The sequence below is a fragment of the Dendropsophus ebraccatus genome, chromosome 1 (genome assembly GCF_027789765.1).
Source record: "Dendropsophus ebraccatus isolate aDenEbr1 chromosome 1, aDenEbr1.pat, whole genome shotgun sequence".
Lineage (NCBI taxonomy): Eukaryota > Metazoa > Chordata > Amphibia > Anura > Hylidae > Dendropsophus > Dendropsophus ebraccatus.
Window position 1 is genome coordinate 20,459,254 of NC_091454.1, and position 21,036 is coordinate 20,480,289.

At 45.7% G+C, this 21,036-nt stretch overlaps 2 protein-coding genes across 2 annotated transcripts; both read right to left on the reverse strand.

The window, feature by feature from the left end:
- Positions 1–7,393: 7,393 nt before the first annotated feature.
- LOC138772643 (gastrotropin-like) lies at positions 7,394–13,329 on the reverse strand. The gene is made up of 4 exons (XM_069953176.1): positions 13,202–13,329; positions 8,627–8,799; positions 7,822–7,911; positions 7,394–7,516 (listed from the first exon to the last, which is right to left on the reverse strand). Exons 1-4 carry the CDS (start codon positions 13,266–13,268, stop codon positions 7,463–7,465), a joined length of 384 nt encoding a protein of 127 aa, XP_069809277.1. The 5' UTR covers positions 13,269–13,329; the 3' UTR covers positions 7,394–7,462.
- A 2,404-nt stretch (positions 13,330–15,733) lies between these two features.
- On the reverse strand, positions 15,734–20,088 carry LOC138789886 (gastrotropin-like). The gene is made up of 4 exons (XM_069968745.1): positions 19,947–20,088; positions 18,786–18,958; positions 17,710–17,799; positions 15,734–15,847 (listed from the first exon to the last, which is right to left on the reverse strand). The coding sequence occupies exons 1-4, from the start codon at positions 20,011–20,013 to the stop codon at positions 15,794–15,796; spliced, it is 384 nt and encodes a 127-aa protein (XP_069824846.1). The 5' UTR covers positions 20,014–20,088; the 3' UTR covers positions 15,734–15,793.
- Positions 20,089–21,036: the final 948 nt, after the last annotated feature.

Genomic DNA, 21,036 nt, shown 5'->3' on the forward strand with positions numbered 1-21,036 from the left:
GCTAAGGGTCCATTTACACGGAAAGATTATCTGCCAAAGATTTGAAGCCAAAGCCAGAAACAGACTATAAACAGAGATCAGGTCATAAAGGAAAGCCAGAGATTTCTCTTTTCAAGTCCATTCCTGGCTTTGGCTTCAAATCTTTGTCAGATAATCTGTCATATAATCTTTCTGTGTAAATGGACCCTAAGGCTACAAACCCACACACCGTATACACAGCAAATATGCAGCAGATTTGATGCTGTGTCCAGTTATTTAGATCTAATCTGCTGCGTATTTGTTGCGTATTTGTTGCGTATCGCAGCAGTAAATACGCAGCGTATATGCCGTGTGTGTTTGTACCCTTAGGTTACAAACCCACTTGCCGGATCTGCAGCGAGTCTCCTTGCTGCGTTTTTGCAGCGAGAATCGCTGCAGATCCTGGCCCTATACTTTCAATAGCAGAGAAACTCGCAGCAGGGATGTACATCCCTGCTGCGATTTTGTCTGCAGCCCGCCCCATTAACCCCCCGGCCGCCGGACATTATACATTACCCGGTCCCCGTTCCTGCTTGCTTCAAGGCTCCCGGTGTCTTCACGGCCCGCCCGGCCAATCAGTGCGCTGCGGCGGGGCAGCGCACTGATTGGCCGGGCGGAACGTGCCGGGAGCCGCTGAAGCAAGCAGGAGCGGGGACCTGGTAATGTATATCGCCCCCAGCCCCCGGCCGCACGATCGCCCCCAGCCCCGCAGCCCCCAGCCGCACCATCGCCCGCAGCCCCCGGCCGCACGATCGCCCCCAGCCCTGCAGCCCCCGATTTCACGATCACCCCCAGCATCGCAGCCCCCGGCCGCACGATCGCCCCCAGCGGGCGATCGTGCAGCCGGGGGCTGCGGGGCTGGGGGCTGCGGGCGATCATGCGGCCGGGGGCTGCGGAGCTGCGGGCAATCGTGGGGCCGGGGGCTGGGGGGCTGCAGGCGATCGTGCGGCCGGAGGCTGCGGGGCTGGGGGCGATCGTGCGGCCGGGGGCTGCGGGGCGATCGGGGCTGCAGGGGGGCGGGCAGGATATACATTACCAGGTCCCCGCTCCTGCTTGCTTCGGCGGCTCCCGGCACGTTCCGCCCGGCCAATCAGTGCGCTGCCCCGCCGCAGCGCACTGATTGGCCGGGCGGGCCGTGAAGACACCGGGAGCCCCGAAGCAAGCAGGAACGGGGACCCGGTAATGTATAATGTCCGGCGGCCGGGGGGTTAATGGGGCGGGCTGCAGACAAAATCGCAGCAGGGATGTACATCCCTGCTGCGAGTTTCTCTGCTATTGAAAGTATAGGGCCGGGATCTGCAGCGAGTCTCGCTGCAAAAACGCAGCAAGGAGACTCGCTGCAGATCCGGCAAGTGGGTTTGTAACCTAACAGTGAAAAGTTGACTACAGGTGCCAACAGCGATCCGAAGCATTAACCCTTTAGTGACCGCCAATGTGCTTTACTACAGAGGTCACTAGACACACTGGTGACCAAGCAAGTGGTTGATGTGTATTGCACACTATGATTGTCCTTTGTTGCCCTTTCATTTTACCAGAGCTCAATAATATTTGAAAGCTGACAATCAACATATATTGTATATGAAATTATATACTACACAAAAGTGCCAGATGACCCCTAGGTGGCAGTATTGTATTATTCCTTTTCAGTATGTTTTCTGCTTACAGCTTGTTCTCATGCTTTCCTTAGCATTACGTTCAGCTGTGCTCTTCTCTCGGGTCTGTCTAACAATTGGTGGGGGTCTGAACACCCAGACCCCAAATGATTAAAACCTCTGCCATTTCTCATTGACAGACAAAAACAGAAAAGTGCAACAGCAACCTTCAAGTACCATATATTGTATATATAATAAAAATTAGGTTCTTAGCAAACCAATGAATCAAATAGAGTGTACTATCTCAAGTTAAGGGATGGTCCCACACTAACACTGGCTTCTCTTGGGCTCACACTAAAGTCCATATTACACGGGGCGACTGTGAGGAGCAAACTCGTTCCCCGTTTGCTGCCGCTGCTATTACGCACGGTGGCAGCAAGCGGGTGAGAGCTGGAGAGGTGTGGGGGGGCTGCCCGGGTGATCAGAGAGCGACGGCAGAAGATCGCTGCTATATGAGTCGTTCATGTCGGCTGATCGTTGTGTTCTATTTCACAGGACGATGATCGTTCCGTATAATAGGGCCTTAATCCTACAAAGTGGGCATGAAGGATCCAACTGGTCTCTGTTTAAAACACTCACAGGAGATGGGTGGAGTGCAAGCCTAAAGGAGGTAGTCACACCCCCAACATATAACACACTAAAAAACAAAATGGCATGCACATCAATACCACTGTTCACACTAGGCAGGTACATGTTGCTGTGGATAATAAACAAGCAAAAACAGAAAAGTACAACCTGCAAGTGCTGGGACTTACCATGCATTATGGTTGAGGATTAGTGAAACTGTAGCTAGCAATAGGGAGGGCAAAGTAATATTTACCAGGGGGTTTGTGACTGGTAAAAGCAATGTGTGGCAATATGGCAGACACTGAGGGACATGACACTGGGGGGAATGTGGCAGCAGCCATTGGGGGACTGTTGCAGCTGGAAATATGGAGATAATGTGATGGACAGCAGAGGAGTATTGTGGCCTGCTATATGTGTACCCTGTGGGAGAACCTGGGAAATATTTTTGCAGTGTCCCAGAACACGCTGTCTGTTTCTCACTGTCAGTTTACTTTTCCTACTACAGCCATGCCTGTTCTGGAAACTATTTGCACTGCAACTGTGACTATATAGTCCCTATTACTCTCAGGTTCATGAATATTGTATATGTGTTTAACTCTGTGCACTGGCATGCAAAGGCTGAGGATCATGTGACCATGACCTGTAACCATGGTTCCTCCAATGGCCGTCGAGCTTTGGCCAGGGATACCATGTGACTTCCCCTTGCTAGTGACCTCCGTCCTCTACCTCAGATAGGAAGGAAGTGTTCTTCTCCCTGTCCTCAGGAGAGGACAGATGGGTTCCTGCGGCCCTATTCACCTTTAGAAGAGTGGACTTGGTGCTCTGCTGTAACAGATTCTGGCTGTCCGTCTGCTCAAGTGCCTGGAGTATCCTCTCATCTGGGTGTCGTTCCTGTTATTCATCTCTTCATCAAGTCAAGATTCATACCGCAAGTACTCTAAATCCACCCAGCCTCTCTATTCCTCTCTCACTACTACTCCCATCATCCGGCACGTTTCACCTCAGCCTATGCAGCACCACCTTTGCTCTGTCTATATAAGTCTGCTATATACCCGGTTGCATCCGGAAGAGACTGTTGCTACCAGTTACCTCAGTTACAATAAAAGTGTAACCACCGCTGTTACTGAACCCTGGCATTGGTGTCCGTTTACTGGTGCCCTGACTAGGTACAGCGAAGAATCGCATGCCCAGTAGCAATCCTACCGCAGTATCTGCAGACCGATCCCTCAGCTGTGCCATCCTCAGGCCCTATACTGTGACAAGCCTATACCCTGCAGCTGCCCCGGTCCCTGCCCGCTCACAAGACCTGCACTGCGAAGTGACCCACACGGGTCAGGGCATCGCAATTTTGGCATCACGAACAGGATACTGACTGTGTTGTGCCAGTTTTAAGTGCCCAGAACTGTACTGTTACCCCCCAGAGACTTTGCCGATTACTATGGGTGTGATTGAAGTGTTTCGGGCCCTAAACAGTACACAAGATGGCAGCCGTCTTCTTCAATTTCTGGCTGCGCCATACCCCGGTGAGGAGCGGGTTAACCGCCATGCCGCCAAAGCGCGGGAAACGCCTGGCGCCTTAGACTTTACATTGACTGCTCCTGATTGGCTGCCTGGGCCGGATGACGTCACTGTTGCCGGGCAGACTGTGGAACCTGATCCTCCAGCCCTCTGCTCCTCCCCTTCCTGCTACAAGATCCGGCCAGAGAGTAGCAAGATAGCGACCCGTGAGGACGGTGCGTGTGTGGCTGCCTCTATTGGCTGCCTCCCGGGACCTGAGTCACCTCCCTTACCTCAGTGGGTGTTTCGGGATGACTCAACCATCCTTAAGTTAGCCGAGGAGATCCGACAGGCACTGTCCCTGCTGCCGTGTGTTACTAAAACTGCACTTGCGATGGCTACCACCGCATCTTCCATCTCCACTATTGCCCAGCAGCCACCTATTACTCGTCCTGCCGGTGGTGCTAGCTCCACCAAGGCCAGCCTAGCGCCGGAAGCGCACCCAGTCGTGCCATACCCAAGCTATGCCCCTCGATGGGATCACCCCCTTTGTGGAGTCTGACGCTACCTCCAAGCGGCTCTTCATTTGAAAATTAGAGCGGCCCAAACCAGGTGAAGTCCCCCTGGAAAGAAGAAGGGGCACGGTCACTAAGTTCGACAAACGTCGGGGATACGGCTTAGTGATGGACTCTTATACTGGCCTACTGGTACTTGTCAATCGCCGGGCTGTCATGAGGGAGTACCAGCCGGCCTATCTGAATAATCTCACCCTGGGGGAAATTGTGGAGTACACCCTGGTGGGAGCCCAGAAAGGTCCCTGGGCGGCTGCTATTACCAGGCCTAAGCAGGCAGTACAACGGCCCTTCCTGCCAACTCCCTCAGAAGATTGGGATGAGGACTGGCACGACTTCAAGCCCCTAGCCTCCCTAAAAGCTACCTGCAGAGCTGCGGATTCCACTACCACAGCAGCCTGCTCTGCTGCTTCTGCTGCTGTGGCTAAAGCTGCCTGCTCGACCACCTCCGTGACATACCACGTGCCTCCCATCATTTCCCCTATCACCACGGTGACGCCTAGCATCGTGGTCACTACTGGCCGATGCTCCTGCTCCAGGCCCTCCACGCTTCTATTACCCGTGGGAGAAGAAGAAGCAGAAGAAAGAGAGGGGCCTAATGAGTTTCCTCCTGCCTCTTCCCAATAAGTATTTAAACAGTTTTTTGTTGTTTGACTGTTGCTGTTCTAGTTCTTGCTATGCAACGTTTAAGGTTCGTGCCTGGTCCTCCTGACCAAGTTTCCTGTACTAACCAGCCATGAGCTGTGGACACTTACCATTACAAAACTGTTCTCTAGTGCCTGTCCCAGAGCCTTTACATGGACAATGGTTTCAATTGCCTAAAAGAGACTCTACCTAACAGAGACACTTAACCCATTCCTTCCTAAAGCACTTTTGTCCAATTATGTGGTATCAACAGGTTGTCATTGCACTTATGTCAGTATTGCACTTATTTCTAGTATCATATTCCAGTAGTATCAAGGTTATTTGTGTATGTTCCTCCTCTGAGTAAGCAAAAGGTCACAGAGATAGCCTCAGAGTAGAGTGCCTCTTTTGAAAAGGAAACCGTATCTATCTATATTTTTATGTCAGAGTCAGATAGCTCCTCTGAGTAAGAGAAGTCAGTTTATATACCTCTCAGAGAAAGTATAGTTTTGCAGGAGTGTCTTTTCTTAACAAGTCTTGTATTTCTCATTACAGTATTATATCTACAGCTGGAAAGATTATTTGAGCCAGTTTTCTTCAGATGTCTTCAGAGTTATGTGAGCCAATCCTTCTCCAGACCTCGCAGTATTTGTTGTCTTTTGTATTTCCCTTCCTTTTGTTTCCAGTGTCTGTTCACCTCTGTCTTGTCCCTACACACCGTAGTTGCTACACATAGTCATACTTAACATTCACACTGGTTCATACATATTGCACCTTGGATACCTTTTCGTGTGTTCGGCCTATTGAGTAATTGTGTTGTATGATTGACCAGTATGCATGGGCGCCCAAGTGTATGCTTGCTTTTGTTATTTTATTCTTTCTCTTCCAGGTGTCCAAGACACTTCGCACAGACACCCAAGGCAGTACACAGGTCTTCACGGTTCTCTCTTTCCAATAGGGTAACACTTTATATTGAAAACCTACTGTCTAACTGGCTGGAATATTGAGGGTCACCCCCCAGCAGTTAAGTTGTCCTGGCTTCCATGTCAGATGTTCACGCACTAACTACCTGTAACCAGAGTATGTTAGGCACCCCTAGGTGAAGTCCTGCCACCAGGGTTTACTCTCTTCTTAGTTTCACTTTGTCACCTGTGCCTTGAGCGTGGGAAACACACACTTCAGCACTCACAATCATCATTCAGTCCTGTTGTCTAATTGTCCAGTCTATTCATGTTTGCTACCCCTTGAGATTCGCCGAGGTCGGCTCAAACTTGCTAGGGAGGTATGCAGTGTCCCAGAACACGCTGTCTGTTTCTCACTGTCAGTTTAATTTTGCTACTACAGCCATGCCTGTTCTGGAAACTATTTGCACTGCAACTGTAACTATGTAGTCCCTATTACTCTCAGGTTCATGTATATTGTATATGTGTTTAACTCTGTGCAGTGGCATGCAAAGGCTGAGGATCACGTGACCATGCCCTGTAACCATGGTTCCTCCAATGGCCGTCGAGCTTTGGCCAGGGATACCATGTGACTTCCCCTTGCTAGTGACTTCCGTCCTCTACCTCAGAGAGGAAGGAAGTGTTCTTCTCCCTGTCCTCAGGAGAGGACAGATGTGTTCCTGCGGCCCTATTCACCTTTAGAAGAGTGGACTTGGTGCTCTGCTGTAACAGATTCTGGCTGTCCGTCTGCTCAAGTGCCTGGAGTATCTTCTCATCTGGGTGTCGTTCCTGTTATTCATCTCCTTATCAAGTCAAGATTCATACTGCAAGTACTCTAAATCCACCCAGCATCTCTATTCCTCTCTCACTACTACTCCCATCACCCGGCACGTTACACCTCAGCCTATGCAGCACAACCTTAGCTCTGTCTATATAAGTCTGCTATATACCCGGTTGCATCCGAAAGAGACTGTTGCTACCAGTTACCTCAGTTACAAAAAAAATGTAACCACCGCTGTTACTGAACCCTGGCATTGGTGTCCGTTTACTGGTGCCCTGACTAGGTACAGCGAAGAATCGCATGCCCAGTAGCAATCCTACCGCAGTATCTGCAGACCGGTCCCTCAGCTGTGCCATCCTCAGGCCCTATACTGTGACAAGCCTATACCCTGCAGCTGCTCCGGTTCCTGCCCGCTCACAAGACCTGCACTGCGAAGTGACCCCCACGGGTCAGGGCATCGCATTTTGTCTGGTATTATTGGCACAATGTGGGAGGATATTCAGGCTGGGAACATCGAGGTAATGTAATGTGAAGGGGACGCTATCATGTTACCCACATCACAGTTGGGGGCACTCTCTCTCACCTAATCCCTAACTCTGAAGAAGCTTGAGGTATATAGAAGGACAGTATGGACCTAGTTACGTCTATGGCTGCCGTATTACTGCTCAGAGCTTGTACGGAGCTATAATACAGCCCTGTACATGAGGCCTAAACCTAGGAGCAGTGACATCAATACAATAGTCATGGAGTAATAAAACACTTTATTTGCATCTAAAAAAAAATGGCTCTGTAGATTCCGTGGTCTTCTTTTTATGCGACTTTCTTGCTGATCCTCTTAAATGTGATTCCTCCAGCAACTGAGGTCTGTAAGAAGAGAAGGAGAAAAAAGAAATTCAAAGACTTGTTTGGTGGAGACTTGGGAGGCCCCCATACACTTTATACTGAGAGTAGAACTAGAGCCAGAGGCAGGTTCGGCCCATAGTATAAAGTGAATGAGGACATTTAAAGGAAATCTGCACAAAATAATCCCATTTAAAGGACAAGCAATGCTTTATTGTCTGTGATAAGAGACGTCTGCTAGTCATTACTTGTCATAAGAAAATGATAAGGTATCACCATGTCTGGGGATAGATAAGAGGTGCCATAAAGAACGCAAGCCACCATCTTACCTCCACTAGTTTCCCGCCAGCAATCTCCGAGGAGTGACTGTACTTGGGGAAGTCCACAACCAGCTTCCCTCCTTCCATTCGGACGGTTGCCTGCATGAAACATTTTTTATTTAGTTTTACAGATTTGATGAGAAAATTACCTTAGAATATTGTGGACATCTTAGTTAGAACAGAAAGGGGGAGATTTATCACGCATGGTGTAAAGTGAAACTGGCTCAGTTGTCCCTAGCAACCAATCAGAGTCCACCTTTCTTTCCTCACAGACTCTTTGGAAAATGAAAGGTGGAATCTGATTGGTTGCTAGGGGCAACTGAGCCAGTTTTACTTTACACCATGCTTAATAAATCTCCCCCATAGAATATACCAGAGATATAGTTTGACGTCTTTGGGGCCTCTTATGTGTCATCCACTAGACCCTTAAACATGATTTGTGGGCAAATAAGTGCTCTAAGGATGCTCGTCCCCAACCATTGGCCCATTGGTAATAGGGCCAGTGATCAGCCTCCATATACGTTACATGGGTAATCTCTTCTGCTTATATCAAGGGGCTTGGCCCATCCCATGTGTACAGTAGTCTCTTGACTCTCCAACAGATGTCAGGGTAGACCAGGATCAGGCACGTTCAATTTCCTCCTGGCTCCCTCCATGTGTATATGTGTTTAGTAGACAGCGATCTAAAATGTATGGCCTAAAACTAGTCTGTCATGTAAAGTGGACAACTTTCCCCTATTCTGTAGCTCCCCTGACCAGGTTGAAGAATTCTCCATAGGTCCATCAAGAACTCGATCTTCTATTATAAACTTACCTTAAACTTCTTGCCACCCATTGTCTCTAGATCTGATTCTTGTCCAACGGTGAATTTATTGGTGAGTGTGAATCCTGGATAGAACTGGGACCAAGTAAAGTCGTTTCCGTTTTGGACTACTTCTGTGGTGTACTTAAAACTTCTTCCTTTTTCAATTTGCTCATCAGGAATGCCTGTCGTAAAAAGGTTTGAAACATAAGTATAGCATATGATAGAAGAAGAGCGTAGATCTATAAAGTCACTGGAGTATATAGATATTTCAGTTGTTCTCTTGGGTTACTTGAGTGAGTCTGAGAGGTGTCTTCCTTTCAGGATCTACAACTATTAGGCTTTGCTCACATGACATTTTTGACCTACATTGCAGGTATACTTCACAAGGCCAAAGGGGTTAAGTTTTTCCTTGAGGAGAGTGTGAAGACCATTCGTTTTCCACTGGGAATTCTGGGAGGAAAGGATATGCAAATTAGCTCTCAAACCACCTTTTCAAGGTAACTCTCCCTTAAGGCCAGAGCCGTCCTCAAACTAGTCTTAACCCTTTAAGGACATGGCCCATTTTCGTTTTTACGTTTTCGGTTTTTCCTCCTTGTGTTTAAAAGGTCATAGCACTTGCATTTTTCCACCTAGAAACCCACATGACCCCTTATTTTTTGCGTCACTAATTTTACTTTGCAATTACAGGCTGAATTTTTGCATAAAGTACACTGCGAAACCAGAAAAAAATTCGAAGTGTGGTGAAATTGAAAAAAAAAACGCATTTCTTTTATTTGGGGGAAATGTGTTTTTACGCCATTCACCCTGGGGTAAAACTGACTTGTTATGCATGTTCCTCAAGTCGTTACGATTAAAACGATATATAACATGTATAACTTATATTGTATCTGATGGCCTGTAAAAAATTCAAACCGTTGTTAACCAATATACGTTCCTTAAAATCGCTCCATTCCCAGGCTTATAGCGCTTTTATCCTTTGGTCTATGGGGCTGTGCGAGGTGTCATTTTTTGCGCCATGATGTGATCTTACTATCGGTACCTTGATTGCCCATATACGTCTTTTTGATCGCTTTTTATTACATTTTTTCTGGATTTGATGCGACCAAAAATGCGCAATTTTGCACTTTGGGATTTTTTTGCGCTGACGCCGTTTACCGTACGAGATCAGGAATGTGATTAATTAATAGTTCGGGCGATTACGCACGCGGCGATAGCAAACATGTTTATTTATTTATTTATTTGTTTACTTTTATTTAAAACCTGGGAAAAGGGGGGTGATTCAGACTTTTATTAGGGGAGGGGGCTTTTTACTATTAACAACACTTTTTTTTTTTTTTTTACACATATACTAGAAGCCCCCCTGGGGGACTTCTAGTATATACACTGTGATCTCTCATTGAGATCTCTGCAGCATAGATATGCTGCAGAGATCCATGAGATCGGCACTCGTTTGCTTTCGGCTGCTGCAGCCGAAAACTAACGAGTGCCGAGCCGAGGACGGCGCCATCTTGGACGCGTCCCCGGCCGGCATCAGTAACGGAGATCGCTCCTCCGGGACAAGGTCCCGGAGGAGCGATCTCCCCCACTAGACACCAGGGAAACGTTGCCTCCGGTAATCGGAGGCAGCTGTCAACTTTGACAGCTGCCTCCGATTAGCTAATTAGCGGGCACGGCGATCAGACCGTGCCCGCTAATAGCGGCGGTCCCGGGCTACACGCGGCACCCGGGATCGCGGCACTTCAAGTGCACTTGAAGTGCAAGTGAGGACATAGGACGTACCGGTACGTCCTATGTCCTTAAGAGGTTAAAGAGTCACTGTCGTTAATTTTTTTTTTTGCAGAAATCAATAGTCCAGGTGATTTTAAGGAACGTTGTAATTTGGTTTATTTAGCAAATATGCCATTATCTGCATTTAAATAAAATAAAAGGCTTTCCCCAGGTCACCCCCTCCTCTCCTTTCTGTCATCCACTGCTCAGAATCAGGAAATCTCAACTGTTTTACATCAGTCGGATCCTGTCTGTGCTATGGAGAGGGGAGGGGGGAGGAGGGAGATTAGTTGGCAGCTGAGAGCAGAGAACAAAGGATTACACCACAGGGAGCCGCTGAAAGCTCCTATTCAGAGGTCAGAGAGGTCAGTGCTGATGTCAGAGGAGAGAGCCTGGTGATGAAGCTGTAAATTAACTCTTTGTTGTCCTATTTTGGTGCCACATCTCTCCCCCCTCCATAGAGGACAATGAAGATGGGGTGGGGGAGATGAGCGAACCTGGAGCATGCTCGAGTCCATCCGAACCCGAACTTTCGGCATTTGATTAGCAGTGGCTGCTGAACTTGGATAAAGCCCTAAGGCTATGTGGAAAACATGGATATAGTCATTGGCTGTATCCATGTTTTCCAGACAACCTTAAAGCTTTATCCAAGTTTAGCAGCCCCAGCTAATCAAATGCCGAACGTTCGGGTTCGAATCGACCCGGTTCGCTCATCTATAACAGTGACACTTTAAAGTCTTTCCTTCTGGAAAGATCTCTGGCATAGCATAAATTCTTAGCCATGTTTAGTTGAAATATAGAATATTCATGTTCAAAGCTGCTGACACTGTTATATAACTGTTAGGAGACACATGGTACCTTTCATATATCCGTCTGTGCTTCCATAAAGCAGGAATATGCTTTCATTCTCCAGTGAAAAGTGTCAGGATTTCCCAGGCTCTACTGTAATCTGGAATACCTCCTTGCTCCCCTTCTATACCTTGATCCTACTTGATAGCTCCAAGCAGGGTGAGGGATGTGAGCAAGTCTCTGGGGACTTATTGATGGAGGAGGGGAGGAGGAAGCATTACAGACCTCAGCAGATCAGGAGCTTGGGAAATCCTATATATTTAATCTATATCCTGGAAGCACAGCTGGATATATGAAAGGTATCATGTGTCTCCTTGACCTAACAGCTATCTAACTGTGTCAGCAGTTGGGAACCTGAATTAAATCTGACAGATTCACGTTAATTTGGGGTACCATAAATCAATGAACGAGACCTACAATTTCCTCTGCTTTGGTCCTCCATACACTTTAAAGGGGTTATCCGGCGCTACAAAAACATGGCCACTTTTCCCCCTCTCTTGTCTCCAGATTGGGTGTGGTTTCAAACTCAGTTCCATTGAAGTAAATGGAGCTTAATTGCAAACCGCACCTGAACTGGAGACAAGAGAGGGGGAAAAGTGGCCATGTTTTTGTAGTGCTGGATAACCCCTTTAGGTTACAAACCCACTTGGCGGGTCTGCAGCGAGTCTCCATGCTGCGTTTTTGCAGATCCCGGCCCTATGCTTTTAATGGCAGACAAACACGCAGCAGGGCTGCGGGGGGCGATCGGGCGGCCGGGGCTGCGGGGGGGCGATCGGGCGGCCGGGGCTGCGGGCGGCTGGCTGAAGCATATACTTCACCTGGTCCCCGCTCCGGCTTGCTGAAGACATTGGGAACCGCCGGAGCCGGGATCAGGTGAAGTATCAGCTTTGGCGGCCGGGGGGTTAATGGGGAGGGCTGCAGACAAACTCGCAGCCATTAAAAGCATAGGGCCGGGATCTGCAGCGAGTCTCGCTGCAAAAACGCAGCATGGAGATTAGCTGCAGACCCGCCAAGTGGGTTTGTAACCTAATCATAATTTGGCTAAACATGCCGACTGTCTGAAGTGTGGGGATCTCCTGACTGAAGAAAAGGGTTGCACATGTTTGATTTTAACTTTTGTTTTCAGAGACATAAGCCATACCAGGGTTGTCTGACAGATCATACCAGGTTGTCTTCAAAACACATAAATGTTTGGCCAAGCCAGTGTTGGACTGGCCAACCAGAGGACCGGAGGATCCTCCAGTGGACCTCCTGCTTTAGAACCTGCACTAACACTGGCTGACATGTCTTTACTCACTGGTTCTTCATTAGTGGTACCCCAGGATCATTTCCTCCAGTGGGCCCCAGATACCCTAGTCCGACGTGGCCGAGCCAAACGTTCTTGTGTATGATCTGATCAGCCAACAGCTATCCATGGTGTATGGACACCATTACATGTCTGTAGCTACACCAATAAATGTCTTCTCCTACCCTGGAGTTTAGCAGAATGATCAGCTGATTTGTTGGGGGCCCATTGCCGTCTTTGTTGTAAAGACCACCCCTGAAGAAAACCATTGTTTCAGGGGTAGACATATGTACAATTGTGCAAGGTCTACCTAGGTAAGAGGTGTCCAAATCGTGGCCAACCAACTGTTGCAAAACTACAATTCCCATCATGCCTGGACAGCCAAAGCTTTACCTGATGGGAATTGTAGTTTTGCATCAGCTGGAGGGCAACAGTTTAACACCCTTGATATAGGTAAAGGGGTCCAAGGTCACCATAAAAGCACCTTCTGACTGTGTATAAGATGTGGTTAGACAGATGTAAGGGGTAGTGCTATGTAAGAGCAAGGGCCATATACTGTCCATACACGGTCGCCCATTGCTGCCTATGTCTACGTGATGCAATTTTGGAAAGTCATGTTGAAGAGTCATCAAATGTCCTGAATATCTGTAAGTACCCAATGTAGTGTAACCATAATAACTCACCAATAAGTTTCATAAAGGCGTCATAGTTCTCCTGGGATTCCACCTCATACTTTCCAGTGAAGGCCATAGTGATGTTCTAGGTGCAGGTACAGATCTTAGAATGGACCCTGCAATGAGTACTGAAGGTCTCGAAATTCCTCCTTATATTCCTAATACTCCTTGGCCCTGCCCTCACACCGATCACCTGACATCATAGGCTTGTGTAATATGATAGATGAGTGCTATTGACCTCTGGGTAAGAATAGGGTTGAAAGGGCTGTAAAACAATCATCTAAGGAGTCAGTGGAACTTTACTGTGAGTCTTCAGTATATTCAATTGCCGTGATGGTAATAATCAATCGATCAATCAATCAAACCAGACTATATTAGTTTCTAGTTTTCATCACAGGGCAAAGTTCCCAATAAAGTCAATTAAAGAATTTCACAGAATTACAATTTCACAGAATTACAAAGAGTGTCTCCCACTCTGGAGGACCTGCCTTATCCTTCATTACACAGACAAGACATTGATAAGAGTGGACAATGTGTAATGCTACATCTCTCCTGTGGTGGTGCTATAGAGAAATTAAACACTAACTTCCAGGTTTCTCTATGAATTATAACTGATCACTGGGGGTTCTAGCACTTTGCTTATTGTCAAGTGATCAGGTATAGATGTGTTCAAAATGGACAAACCCTTTAAGGGGTTCAATAAATAGAGAAAGCAATTGTCTTTCAGTCTTTGGTAAGTGAAGACTTATTATGCCAAAATTGTCACTTACGGGGTGCTCACTCCTGGGAAACATAGGCTCCAACTCAACATAAGTAGACAAAGAAAGATGCTCAGCAGGGCACTCACCGTAAGGGGTGATACGGCTCCATTAGAATGAATGGAGCCGTGTCATAGAGGGATGGGGGTTTCCTCCCACTTGGGGAAGGCCGGCCCGCCTCCAGTGCTTCACCTCCGGCCCGGTGCCCGTGAATAGAACGGCGCCATAGACGGCAACTGGAATGCGGTTCAAAAAAGAGGACTGCGGCACTGGCTCCCCTGCGCCACTGCTGTTCTATACTTGGGGAATACTTAAAGCGAATGTACCTGATGGTACATTCGCTTTAAAAACTTTTTTCATGGAGGGCTTCTTCACAATAAGCTGATCACAGGGTCTCCCATTGCTAGGATCAATGCGGGATAAACTGTGATTAGTTGGCGACCTCAGCAGTAAGTGCTCATTTTCCCTGCAGCACCCCCACAGGGGAAATAAAGTATTGCATGCACACTTCTTATTGAAACCAATAGGTTGTCCATGTAATGTATTTATATACCAGGTCCTGCAGAGCTATCAGCATGGTGGGATCACTCCCATAGACCATTACTGACTGATGTTTTATCCTATAAGCAATAAATGAAGATACGATGCAGAACAAACAGACATAAAGGTGGAGAAATGTATATATATAATTTGTGTCAGAGCCAACGAGGATCAGTTACCTGATCCTGGAATTCTCAGTGTGACATGTAATAAATGTTCTTATCTCGGCTGCAGGTTTTATTCTGTTATCTCATTCTTCAATCTGCAGATCTGCTGTCATATAAAACACAGATCCAGACTCAGCTAGGCCCAGGCCGTCTCATCTTTTATTACCTGTCATAAAGCTCAGACACAAGGAGAAGCAGGAAGAGGATTAACACAATGTCTGTATCTCTCTATATCATATCTTCTATCTATCTATCAATTATCTATCTATCTATCTCCTGTCTATCTATCTATCTATCTCCTATCTATAGATCTATCTATCTATCTATCTATCTATCTATCTATCTATCTATCTATCAATCTATCTATCTATCTATCTATCTATCTATCTATCTATCTATCTATCTATTATCTATCTATATATCTAGCTACCTATCTATCTCCTATCTATCTTTTATCTTTCTATATTCTATCTATCTCCTATCTATTATCTATCTATCTATCTATCTAATCACATTTCCAGACTTTAATAAGGACTGCCAACTATTATATACTACTTATACAGTAGATACAGCACTTACTGCATACTGTTTTACTATTGAACTCAGTGCAAGTATGCAGTGAACTCATAAGCTCCCCCTAGAGGTGGGTGAAGGAAGCCAAAATATTATCACTCAAAGGTGCTTTCCAGGATGTCATTATACATGGTCTATCTTTAGGATAAGCCATTTATATTAGATCATGGGGGTCTTACGTTTGGCACCCTTACTAACCAGGTAATTGAAGTAGCTCATGCAAGTGCTGTGACCTCTTCAGTTATGACTAGACACAGGTCCATACATTTGGTACAGTTCCCTTGAGTAACACACTACCAGCACCACCAGCACCACCGCACATTGTCCATTCATTGTGTAGAGCAAACTGGTGATTGTTGGGGGTGGGAAGTGTGACACCCTGTTAGTGATTCATGACCAATGCTCATGATAATCACCTTAACCCTTTAAGGACTTCATCTTTATCAAGCATATCAGGAAAATGTCCCCCCATCATTTTATTGAATAAAAACAAAACATAAAAATCATCATGCAAAGTAACTTTATTCATTGAAAGTGATAAAAAGAAGTGGTAAACTATAGCTCTATGCCACTTTCTTACTGATCCTCCTGAAGGTGATTCCTCCGGCCACTGAGGTCTGTAACAGAACAGGAGCACAATGTGGATTACCATCACAATGAATATTTATAGTACATAGCCACATGGCTACTATCAGATCCTTACCATTTTATAAGAAATCTATGTTGTTATATATTAGGCCCTAATATGATTATAGTTATATGTATTTTGGCAAGAGACAACACTGTCACTTGCTGGTCATAGAGAGGTACTACTCCCCCAAAATCGAATCAATTTTTAATTCTAATTAACTTACAGTGGTACCTTGGTTTAGGAGTAACTTGGATTAAGAGTGTTTTGGTTTAAGAGCTCCCTGTACTGAGTGGGGGATGGAGTGGGGGAGGGGTATGGTCTGCATATCGGGGTCTACAGCACTGTACTCTGACCCAGGAAGTCTCCCTCACCTTCCAAATCATAGCAGATCCACTGTGGAGGTAATCTCTTCATAGCTGTAACCCCTCTCTCCCTGGACAGAGAGTGCTGTCAGCCCTTGTGTTTCCCAACCTCTCCATTCCTGTAACGTGCCTGCACACACAGCTATACACACTGCTGCTATAAACTGCCTGCACTTACACTCAGCTATACACATTGCTGCTATAATGTGCCTGCACTTACACATGGCTATACACACTGCTGCTATAATGTGTCTGCACTTACACACAGCTATACACACTGCTGCTATAATGTGCCTGCACTTACACTCAGCTATACACACTGCTGCTATAATGTGCCTGTACTTACACTCAGCTATACACACTGCTGCTATACTGTGCCTGCACTCACACTCAGCTATACACACTGCTGCTATAATGTGCCTGCACTTACACTCAGCTATACACACTGCTGCTATAATGTGCCTGCACTTACACTCAGCCATTCACACTGTTGTATAGGAAATTTTTTGTCACTGTCCTCCTGCACAGCTCTGTGATTCTCACTTCCTGATTGGTCCATGCTGAACACCCCCCTTCCCCCACTGCTGTCATGTGACCACACAGACTTTTGACAGCAGCCCTGCTTCTCTATTCTCTAGCCTGTTGTACTACGCGCTTGGATTATGGGGATTTGCAGTCCCATACTGCATCTACAAACTGCTGCTGTTTTTTCAGGTTTATGCACTTAATATACATTATACACCACATGCTGATTGCTATACTGTATAGTAATTTATATATAAAATATTCAGATGTTTCTCATTGTTTGTTTCATCTGTTTTACATGTTATTCAGAATAAAAAATCATTATTTTGGGGGGGTGGAACCAATTGTCTACATATCAGTGATTTTTCTATGGGAAAATTTGCTTTAGTATAAGAATGGATTTGGAATATAAGTGCGGTCCCGGAACGAATTATGCTCGTAATCTAAGGCACCACTGTATTTCTAAACAGCCATATAAATAACGTGTTGCATTTCTTAATAAACAACAGATTTTTTTATGTGCACATGTGCATTAACACTAAAAGGGGTTGTCCAGCGAAAATCGTTTTCTTTCAAATCAACTGGTGTCAGAAAGTTCTGTAGTTTACTTCTATTTCAAGTCTTCTCATACTTATCAGCTGCTGTATGCCCTGCAGGACATGTTGTTTTCTTTTCTGTCTGAAACAGTGCTCTCTGCTGCCATCTCTGTCCATGTCAGGAACTGTCCAGAGCAGTAGCAAATCCCCATAAAAAAGGCTCTACTACTCTGGACAGTTCCTGACATGGACAGGGGTGGCAGCAGAGAGCACTGTGTCAGACTGGAAAGAATACACCACTTCCCGCAGGACATACAGCAGCTGATAAGTACTGGAAGACTGGAGATTTTTAAATAGAAGAAAATAGAAAGTTTTATCATGAATGTTCACACATTGGTCATTTGTTACATTTAGAATGGTCTCACCTCAACAAGTTTCCCATTAGCGATCTCTGAAGTATGATGGTATTTAGGGAAATCCACTACGATCTTACCACCTTCCAATTTCACAGTTGTCTGTAAGGATGATATGACATGTGATACATACAGTAGTCACAGATACTTAACGAAAGCCCTTTCTATATGCTGTATAAATGTAATATATCATGGTTCCCAGCCTGTGGAGCCCCCTATATAAGAAAGCTTCTGCTCTGGAGGACTGGATATGGTTATATGTTACTTGGTCATCCATTGATTTGAATGGGCAATAACACTGAATTCATTCTAGATCAGACACAGGCATCAAATGATCACTGCAAATACTTCTGTAATTCTATATTCTTATTCTAAAGCCATCTATAGAGATTGCACAAGGAATAGTACATCATACTATATATAGGGACCTAACATGTGGGGGTCCTCCTTACATGGCTGCAGGCCAGAGTTGTTGTTTCTTAACAGCTGGAAAGGTTGGTGACAGAAAAGTGTTTCTACTATGTCTATGGTAGAAAATGTCCACTGTCCCCCAGAGGTTCTCTTAAACGGGTATTCTGACTTAAAGTGGTCCTTCGAGAATTAAAAAAAAAAGAATAATCAACTAGTGTGAGAACATTATACAAATTTGTAGACTACCTCTATTTAAAAATGTAAAGTCCTCAAGTACTTATCAACTGTTGTATGTCCTGCAGGAAGTGGTGTATTCTTTCCAGTCTGACACAGTGCTCTCTGCTGCCACCTCTGTCCATGTCAGGAACTTTCCAGAGCAGCAGCAAATCCTCATAGAAAACCTCTCCTGCTCTGGACAGTTCTTGAAATGGACAGAGGTGGCAGCAGGGAGCACTGTGTCAGACTGGGAGAAATACACTGTATCCTGCAGAACATACAGCAGCTGATAAGTACTGGAAGACTTGAGATTTTTTAAATATAAGTAAATTGCAAATCTGTATAACTTTCTGATACCATTTAATTAGTTTTAAAAACTCACTGGAGTTTCCCTTTAAATTGAATTACCCCCATCATAATTAGCCCCCGTATTTTTAATGAGCCAGTAAACAATCTTTTACCTTAAAGGTCTTGCCAGCCATACTGTGCATTTCCGACTCTTGGCCAACAACAAACGTGTTAGTGGTTGTGTGTCCTGGATAGATCTGAGACCAGGTGAACTCATTGCCATTCTGGACCACTTCAGTGGTGTATTTAAAGTTCTTTCCCTTTTCAATTTGGGCATCGGGGATACCTATGAAGGCAGAAAACCTGGTCAGACAAAAGCCACTGATATAGGCATCAGCACAGGGCTTACCCGTGCCGGGGCCCACAGCGCCTCTAAGGGACCAGAGAAGGAGAGAGGCCCCGGTGTTCTAATGTTCACTATAGTGCAGGGTGAGGTCTGAACATCAGAAGACACAGGAGAAAGGAGCAGGACCTGCACAGAGAGAGAGAGAGGGTGAAGGACCCGATCTAAGGTCAGGGGTGGATTAACTTCACCATGGGCCCCAGGCTGTTTACCAAGCTTTGGCCCCCCTAACTCACTGTAACAATGGCGGCACTAGCTTTAGTCTCTTTCCTCTATAATGCAGCCTGTAAAGGACCTGTGGTGACATCATTGTCACATGATAAGGTCCTTCAGTATGTTCTTTAATGTTAATGCATTGTCTCCTGGCTGCAGTTTAACCCTGATTTGTGCAAAATTGTGGTAAAAAGCAGCAATTGTTATGCAAATCATGGCAGAACTGTAGCCTGGAGATAATACACCAGTGAAAGTATAAGTCTGTTTGCGGAGCTCAGGGCCCCGGGCTACTGCCCGAAACTGACCTATTATAATCCACTACTGTCTATGGGTTCTGAAAGAGAACAGCCGGACAGAGAGGAAGAGGGAGAAGACTGAGCTGTAAGCGCTGTGTCAATCAGTCAGTGTCAGTCAGTGTATGTGTCAGTCAGTGTCAATAATGTGTGTTTGTGTATGTTAGTGGTGTCTCAAGTGATTGTGCATAGTGGATGGATGAGGGGCTCGCTGAGGCTCTGTTGCCTAAGTGCTCACAAAAACCTGGAGCCAGGCCTGTATATATATATTTGAATATACAGGATTAACAAAGTCAGAGCCAAATCTGTGTGCTGATATTCCCTATTTAAGTCAATAGGTCCATACATCAATACTAGAAACTGCAAGAAACAATAGTAAAATTGTAGTAAATCTACATAGCATACGATAAGATGGAAAGGCTCACCTATGAGTTTCATGAAGTCGTCATAGTTCTCCTGAGATTCTACTTCATACTTTCCAGTGAAGGCCATGTTGAATCTGGAGCTGCCGAGAAGGACACCTGAAGTCTCAGAAGATCTGTAAGTAACGTATGGCTGTAAGTTCTTTATATACTGATAGCGTTACTATTCCCAGCAGAATTATCTCTCCTCATCAGTCATGTATATCAAGGAGATAAATTACTGATAAATCAGTGTTAGTGACCCCAGGAGGAACAGCCGGGTTCAGCAACTCTAATGGACGTGTATACTGAGCTTCCCTATCAGATGAGATTGCTGGAGGTGATTAGACACTGATAAAGTTATTAAGACTATGGTCAATGTACCCTCTAAATGATATGGATACGGTATATCAGCCTCAAAGGGATATTGCCATACACTGATAAGAATTTGATGGAAATGATATAGACCTTAAAGGGAATGTGTCAGCAGGAAATGACCGACGGTTGAAATCACGTTTTATGGTAAATATATTTATTAAGAATTTTTGGTGATTTTATTTTCCATTTTAGTATCCTAAAGGTCATATTACACAGATCGATTATTGGCCGAAGAGGCCGACATTGCCCTGTGTGATCAGATGATAAAAGAGAGAAGGCACTATTACAAGGGAGGCAGATATCACCCTGTGTAATAGAGCCAGCCACTACAATTTAACATTTATATATTATAGAATCATTTATATATTATAGAATGAGTGGAGTCATGTCATAGAGGGGCGGGGGGTTTCCTCCCACTGGGGGTGGCCCAGTCCGCCTCCAGTGCTTCACCCCCGGCTCATGCCTGGGAATAGAACTGTACCGCACGTAGGATCCAGGTCACTGGCATCCCCGCGTCGGCACCACTTTATCCATGTAAATGTCAGAAAAGTGATGTAGTGGTGGTACATTGGCTTTAAGAATCTTCCAGAAAAACATTTTTTCCTTTTTGCTTAAGTACCTCCTTAACTCCGTACAAACACCCCATCAGTACACCCCACAGTTCCCCATAAAGTAGTTTGGCCCCCACCCTGTACACAGTATAATAGATACTCTGCCACCATATAGTAGTTAGGAA